Here is an 8,221-nt window from a genome sequence, read left to right on the forward strand (position 1 = left end):
AATCCTCTAGGTAAATAACTCTTGTAAAATATGTTGCTTTATTTGTGATCTCAGTTGCAATAAACAATGTTACCGACGCAGGTTTGCTTGCACTATTCTTGGTATTAACTGGATGTTTCTCTATTTTGGTGTTCTTGATGGACTAAGCCGTTAATGTGATATGCTTTGATGGTTTTCCGGTGGTGTGGTGTTCTGGCAAGTTGTGTATTGTGGGTTGTGGTAATGTTAGTAACCTAAATGGTCTTTGATACTGTGATAAATTTAGATGAGCATTTGCTTTGTGACCATTGATGATGGGTATTTTGATTTGGAGTTATTTTATCGGATGTATATGGTGTGCAGGAAAGGAATTTTTTTTTTTTTTTTGATTTTTTTTTTTAATTTAGAGTCGTTTTAGAGTTCCTAAAACGACTCTAAAAAAATATATATTTTTTTTTGTAAAATTTTTTGTTTAGAGCCGTTTTAGGGTCCTTAAAACGACTCTAATTTTATTTTTTTATTTTTTGTAAATTTTTTATTTAGATTCGTTTTAGGGTCCCTAAAACGGCTCTAAAGAAATTAATATATATATATATATATATATATTGTCTCTTATTAGAGCCGTTTTAGGTTCTTTAAAACGGCTCCAATTATTTATAATCGTTTTGGTCCAAAACGGCTCAAAATTGTTTGAGTCGTTTTTTTCAAAACGACTCCAACCGATTTGAGCCGTTTTAAGAAGCGGCTTAAATCAGTTTGAGCCATTTTTATTAAAACGGCTCAAATTAGAGCCGTTTTAGTGCAAAACGGCTCAAACTGAGATTTTAATACCCTATGTGTTGAGCCATTTTGAAAACGGCTCAAAAAAAACGACACAAAATATTTTGAGCCGTTTTAAGCCTTAAAACGGCTCTAAAAAAATGGCTCAAACCACCTATTTTTTTGTAGTGAAAGCGATCTCTTTGTACTCCTTTAATCAGATCCCCTTAAATACACCCAGTTTTTAAGATAAAATCATAAATGTTAAATTTTGTTTTCTGTGAAGGCTTTCGAAATAGATACTAATTAGACCTATTTTGGATTTAAAAATTAATAAAATTAAAAATAAAATTACATTTATATCAAAGAGCATGCAAATCACAGGACTCCCATCTTGTGGAAATCCTTGCCAGTCCAATTCTTCCAATGAAAGGGGTTTATCTACCAACTTTAGCTTTACAAGTGGGTCATATTTTCCTATATATTCCCATGCACTTGTTTATTTTATTTTTTTATTTTTAATTTTTTTATTTTAAAAGAACTCTGCTAATGTACACCTGCTCATTATGAAGTTGCTTGGGCTTAGAGTTTCACGTGATGCACGACAGTCTCATTCTACAATGGAAAAATTGTACGATTGGCTTGTGTGGTTCATCTAAATTACAAATAATTATATTTAGTATTAAAACTAATTTAAAAATTTTTGTGATTAGTTTAATTTACAAATATTTCACTGCAATAAAATTCCATTAAAAAATTTAACAGATTCCATTAGGCGTTACGTCAGCGCTAATAAGATGGCAACACGTTTCGATCATAATAAAAAAATATAAATTTATTAAAAATATAAATAAATTTTTTTTAAAACAATTATAAAAAAATTTGAAAATAGGAAAGGAGTAGCTGCCCATTTGGGGGTGGCGCGCGGCCACCTCTGACCACCTCTAGGGTGGCCGCGCGGCACCCCCATTGGCTAGGGGTGGCCCGGCCACCCCCAAAGGGAATTGGCAACCACTCATCTTTTTCTTTTCAATTTTTTAAAATAATTTTTTAAGTTTTATTTATTTATATTTTTAATAGATTTATATATTTTTTTTATTATAATCGACATGTGTTTTTATCTTATTGGCGCTGACGTGCGCCCAATGAAATTTGTCAAAAAAATTAATGGAATTTGACTATAGGGAGTTGTTTGTAAATTAAGCCAACACAAAAATATCTAAATTAATTTTTTATATTAGAAAAAATTATTAATAATTTAGATGAACTATAAAGATCAATAATACATTTTCCTCTAAACTTCTTTTCGGAAAGAAATTGAGGACACTATTGAAAGGTATTCCCTGCTTCATCATGGGACTAAAACTATTACCGCTGACGTGTGAAGCTGACGTTGCCATGACCTCCTGACGGCCAATGGATATTCGTTCTAGAACACGCTCAGACGTATTTGATATTGACATGTTTCGAAATTTCATTGGATAATGAGGCGAACAGTCACTTTAGTCAATAGAGTTTTTCCCTCTGGAGCGAGTTTACTGTGTGCTTGAGCGTTTTGGATTCCTGCTCACTCAGTGCGGAATTGTAATGATTGCTTTCCATAGAATCATAGATATATAGGAGGACCAATTATTAATCTTTCTTTTCCTTTACTCGCTTTTCCAAAGTATCCGTACAGTTTGTAATTAAGGAGCAAAAATCCAGTACGACAGTCATCACACTTCACACAAGTGAAGGGCAATGAAATGTGACCACGTTAGCCTAGAGAACTCGATCATTGACATGTCACTACTAGCTCCACGTGATACTTCGTGCGCATTGTTTTTTATCTTCCCTAAACATGTGATAGTCGAGCAAGAATACTTTGGGACCCACAAATGAGAGAAAGAGGGGAAAGGGTCGAAAAAAACTTGTTCAGGAAGGATTTGGATGAGCTATCCGCTACACGCTTTCTTACTTGATCTCAAAACACAAAACAATTTTAGGGATTAATTTATTACTTCTTAAAAGTTAAAAAGGATTAAAAAGAAAATTATATATATATCTCAAATTAACATCTAATTTGCAATATATTTCCGACAATATATCAAAAAATTGCAATGTAATCTTATAAAATTATATCAATGCAGTGACTTGAAATATAAACCACAAGTAACTTTGCGAGTTCAAATTAAGTGGAAGAGAATTCTGATCAATCATGTTATGGCTCGTCTGACGTCATAGTTTAGGCTCGTTTGACAACACTATTTACAAATTTTTTTTGCTTTTTAGCAAAAAAACAAAACAAAATCATTAACAAACAACTCAAAATACAAAATACTTAAAAACTATTTTTACATTTATGTCACATTACAACCAAAAAGCCGAATACACCTCCTAAAAAGTTTTATTAAACGAACGAGTAGTTTCAACGAAATTGTATCCATAAAAATAAAACTTAGAACCCCAAGAGATTAAATGTCATGAAAGCATCTAAATGGCATACCATTGATGCTTACAAAAGTTTAGAAACTAGATTTTAGTGAGCAAAGATAAAAGATAGAGCTCTATGTACGTTGAAGAATAAGATAACAAGCTAGATACAAACCATGCACACATCTATTTTACAACAGAAATTACAACTTATATATCCTAGCCCCAAACATCTGCCTGGGGCATAGGTTATTGATCACAAACATATACCAATGACATCAAACATCAAATGTAAAATATATAGTAGCAAATATCAAACTGTTTCCATGATCACGTACTTAGGTTACTGAGACTATAATTAACGTTTTGGACATGTGATGCTAAACATCTCAGTCCACATGCAATCCATGACTGAAATGATGCTCCAGAGATGACGTAAGTGAAGCCTTCCTCTTGATCTGGAGAAGCTTGTCCCCGATGCACCATGGAAAACTAAGGAAATGAGGTCTATCCATTCCCTTATTGTAGCGACCCCAATAACTATAATGATATGTAACGTGATACCAGGCTGATGCTTTTGCGTGTACAACATCAGAGTCAGAATCTGAGTCACTCAAACCCTTGTTGAACCAGGTCCTAGCTTCCTCTCTTACAGACTTCACCGCACAAGTCATTGCTTCCATATCCCTCTTCTTGTTGAGAAATTTTGACATTTTAAAGATGTTGCCATTGAGTATTTCAGCTTCTGTTTCGATCCCGTAATATTCCATTAAATTTCCCAACTTGGAATCATATTCACTTTTGTAATAGAAAGCATCACTGATGTAGTCCTCAAAGCCATCTACTTCCATCTTGGGATCATAATACTGCTTTGCTACTTCCCTGGTGAAGGGATTTATAGGGCTAGTGCTCGATGCAATGTCTTTCACTTGTCGAAAAAGCTTTCCGATCACAGATTGTGATTCATAGGTGGGTTTATGATCATGCTTTTCCATAAAATCTGGATATTTTTTGGGACGCGAACGATATGGTATTTCGACTACCACGCCACTTTTGGAGAAGTCAACAGCAATTGAGTGTTTCTTTGCAAGCTTAATGCATTTATCACTCATTGCCCCACGAGGCTCGCAATCTGCAAAGACTTTGTGAGCACTATCAATGATTCCTAAATTGTCGTTGACCATGTACTTCAAGAAATACTCCTGAACTTCCTGTAACAAAGAAGTAACGTTCTTTATTATGTAAGGTATAGGAGGAATTTGTTGCAAACAGGACGGATACATATGAAAGATAAATGATAATCTTAGAAGAAGAAAAAAATAAATGCTATTAAAAATTTAATGGGGGCAAAAGCACAATTCAAAAGTCCAACAAATTAAAAAATTTATTATGAATGCCTTACATATTATGTAGTTATCCAGTGCGTGCATTATTCCTTTGTAGATATCCGAGGATGTTTTTTGTTTTTTGTCTGAAAAAAATGTTTTGACTTAACAAAAGTAAAAACTGTTTTTTGTTTTGAAGAAATATCATACCTTACTTTTACATTGCAGTTTTATGGGTACATCAATTATGGTAGCAAAAAGAACATATTGAGGAACAAATCAAAATGCAATTGAGTAGTACCTCTATTGTAACATCATGGTCGACTAGCACAGTTCGTGCTGGGATGTAATCCATTGGTTTAATTTGCTGAGGAGGAATAAGATCAGGGTCCCAACAAATGAAGTATGTATCCCCATCCAAATCACTTCCCGAACATTCATTCGGGTGCGGTCTGTTTAAATAACAAACATATATAGATTACACAAAATACCATATCAATATATAGATCATATGATATTCAGATGTGTGCAAATATTAAAAGGATATATTTCATGCTTTAGAAGTATCTATTATGGGATATCAGTCTTACCTCCTTCCCTTTTGCGGAAAAACAACACAATCCACCATGTGCTGCAAAGCTGGCACATTAACAGCCCTTAGAACACGCACATCTCCTGGATGTAGACAGGGGTTTTTAGCAACAACAACCTCGCCCTCAAAAATAAAACTATTTGCGTCTGAATTGTTGGCACTAAACTTGAGCGAGGAATCGCTAGCGAGTTGATTACTAAAACGAGAAATTTGCACAAATACTTGGCCATATTTCAATGTCCTGGTTTCGTCAAGACATCCCATCATAGATCTTCCATTTGGAACATATATCCTTGCTCTCTGCCGCAAGTCCATCAATGTAGATGCACGTACTACTTGTAGCATCATCGAAAGAAATGGTTCTTCATCTGGCTTGTAACCAACAGTTAGCATTTCCTTTAGAATGTTTGGTATCTCTCCTGGGAACATAAACTCCAGTGCCTCCTGTGCGCTCAATGGATTCGTTAATATAGTATTCAGTTTATCTACTGTCTCCTTTTGCTTATTTTCGAAAACTTGATCACTAACCCCGAGGTTAGACAAAAGAATGATAATTTGGTGATTAAGAAAACAAGGGTGATACTTGCTCCATTCCACAACATCCAGGGTTGTGGTCTGCGAATTATACTTACGCATGCTCTCTCTCAGTGACAGCTTAATCGATGATGTTGGATCAACAGCAACAACACCTTTAAACCCACCATATCGAATTTGAAATGCAGATGGAACCGAACCTCTGCAGCCACATTTTGAAGCCACTTCACGAGCCAATTCTGCAGATATCTTCCCTATACCATCAGAGAAACAATATGTGGTTCGATGCCTTTTAGCTTTTACATCAGGAATCATCTTAATTTCATGCCTGCCAACGTGCATAGTTTCCCTGGAGGCGCTAAAAGATTGACCCAGTCTCGCACCATATTTTGGCACATTCCTTATTTCACTAAAATCACCCATCCATTTCCTGATGCCCGCTGCAGTAAGACCTGTTCTTGAAGCAAACATCCAAAGAGAATTTTCGTGTAATTGACTGTTTGAATAGGCAAGAAACTCAAACCTCTTATCACCAATAACTATGCCGTTTCTTAGAGTGGAAAGTATCCTCTCATAAATGCTAGTTTGCTTGTCCTCATTTGCAGCAGGAGATAAAACTGTTGAGTGCAGTTTATCAAAGTCCTCATCAACAAAAGAAACGCGAAGAAAATTATCAATATCTTCAGGATAATTGCGTAAGACACGATTGGAGAGACTTATCTCTGGACTACAGAAATACACTTTAGATGGAGTTATTTGAACCCTGTGCACATATACCAACCCACCATCTAAAGATATAGCAGGAGGCGTTGGAAGTCGCCTATCTGTGGCGTATCTTTTATACTGCTCATCAAGCCACCTTACAGGCTCATAGCAGCAGTCTTTTAAATGATGCAGTTTTTCCAAGGCACTCTCTACATACTCGAGTTTTATTCTCTTCGGATCGACCAACCGACAAAAATTGATATCAATTGCTGGCCCAGGAAGACACCCATTCTGAACTAAGGAGTTGATCTTGAACAAGATTTTATAAGGCAAGTTGAACCCTGGGGGTGGATTCACAATGGGGACAAGACCTGAATTGCAGGAGAAACTAGACCCTTCCTGAAGAACAAATTGGCCTTCATTTTCTTCATAGGGCAGAAATATTGGAAGCTGAGCCTCATGTGGAAGCTCCAAACATAGAGCAGAAGATTGGCCAATGGCGCACGATGGAGTGAAATCAACTTCCCGGAGCCACGGATAACGTCCATGAGCGCAAGAGACATCTTTCTTATGAATCTTAGGAGCACCAGTTAACTGGCAATAGAAACATGAATTTGTTAAGAAAAACTGCTAAAAAAAAGGACAGATTATTAAGGCAATGTTAGGCATTACAATGACATGAAATATTGCCCCATCTTGTATTCTTTATCCCAATTCCCAATAGCATTTAAAAGCATTATTTCAAATCAATGAAGTTATACAATGTTGACGTGAGATCATGAACAAGTAGAGATGTGATCATGTGAAAACACAAATTTTATTCAAGTATGTAATGAAATTGGTAAACCAACAAGCTATAGAAATGAATATCAATATGGAGTGAAACCTAAAAATCTTGGTGGTTGCTCCACGTTCTTTGAATGACAAATTCCCCATCAAGATCTATTATGCAGCTACTTAAACGCTACAAGCTTCACTCTACATGAACATGTCTACCAACACCAACACTCACAAAATAGATATTCAATGAAAAACCAAATTCAATCATCTCATAAAAAAAAAAAAAAAAAAAAAAAAGGGGAAAATCTTCAGAGAAGCGGGATTTGATGAAGATTTAATTAGATTAAATTACATTACATTACCCTAAAGGTAGGATAATCAAATATTCTCCAACAAAGCTTATAAATTTACCGTGAACTAATGCTATATATATATGAGACTTGCTATTTTTTCAATTCCTGTCCAACATATTTAATGTTTGATTTAACAAAAAATATTAAAATTAGATAGGAATTAAACAGAAGTTAAAGAAATAGCATTTCTTAATGTTATATATCATCTTTTTATGGACAACTCATCGTGGAATGTAATATGTTCTTCCTTGTATTGAACTAATTAAGTACAGAAATGTTATCAGTGGTTAAGCAACAAACCTGAATGAGAAGAAACTTTGTAGCTTGGCCACATGGTCGATGTAGCTTAATCTGCCAAATGCTGTCGAAGGAGAGTTCAAGCTTGTGTTCTTCAGAGAGATAAGAAAGAAAGAAGAACAACCTTCTCCTATTCGAATCAAAACGGACAGAAACATCTTCCTGTTTCCAGAGCACAGAAAAAGTTTCTTTCGAAATCTGATATCCAAAGTGCAACGCGGTGATATCCATGCTAAAGAAATGAAATGAGAAAATGAAGTACACCTGAAAGCCAAAAAGCACAGAGAGAACTGCCGATGCTGTGATCAGCTAGAGAAGCAACCTATTTATAGACAAGAGCAGGGAGACAAAGAGAGAGAGAGAGAGAGAGAGAGATGATTCTCATTAAACAACCAAAACTTGATCTCTGGGTTTCTACTTTAAACTACCAAAACTTGATCTCTAGGTTTCTACTTTAAACTACCAAAACTTGATCTCTTGGTTTC

The 8,221-nt window shown here is 35.2% G+C and overlaps 1 protein-coding gene across 1 annotated transcript; it reads right to left on the minus strand.

The window, feature by feature from the left end:
* Positions 1–3,335: 3,335 nt before the first annotated feature.
* Positions 3,336–8,012, minus strand: LOC133861451 (probable RNA-dependent RNA polymerase 1). Its single transcript, XM_062297245.1, has 4 exons — positions 7,740–8,012; positions 5,066–6,900; positions 4,777–4,927; positions 3,336–4,361 (listed from the first exon to the last, which is right to left on the minus strand). Exons 1-4 carry the CDS (start codon positions 7,965–7,967, stop codon positions 3,540–3,542), a joined length of 3,036 nt encoding a protein of 1,011 aa, XP_062153229.1. The 5' UTR covers positions 7,968–8,012; the 3' UTR covers positions 3,336–3,539.
* Positions 8,013–8,221: the final 209 nt, after the last annotated feature.

The sequence above is a fragment of the Alnus glutinosa genome, chromosome 2 (assembly GCF_958979055.1).
Source record: "Alnus glutinosa chromosome 2, dhAlnGlut1.1, whole genome shotgun sequence".
NCBI lineage: Eukaryota > Viridiplantae > Streptophyta > Magnoliopsida > Fagales > Betulaceae > Alnus > Alnus glutinosa.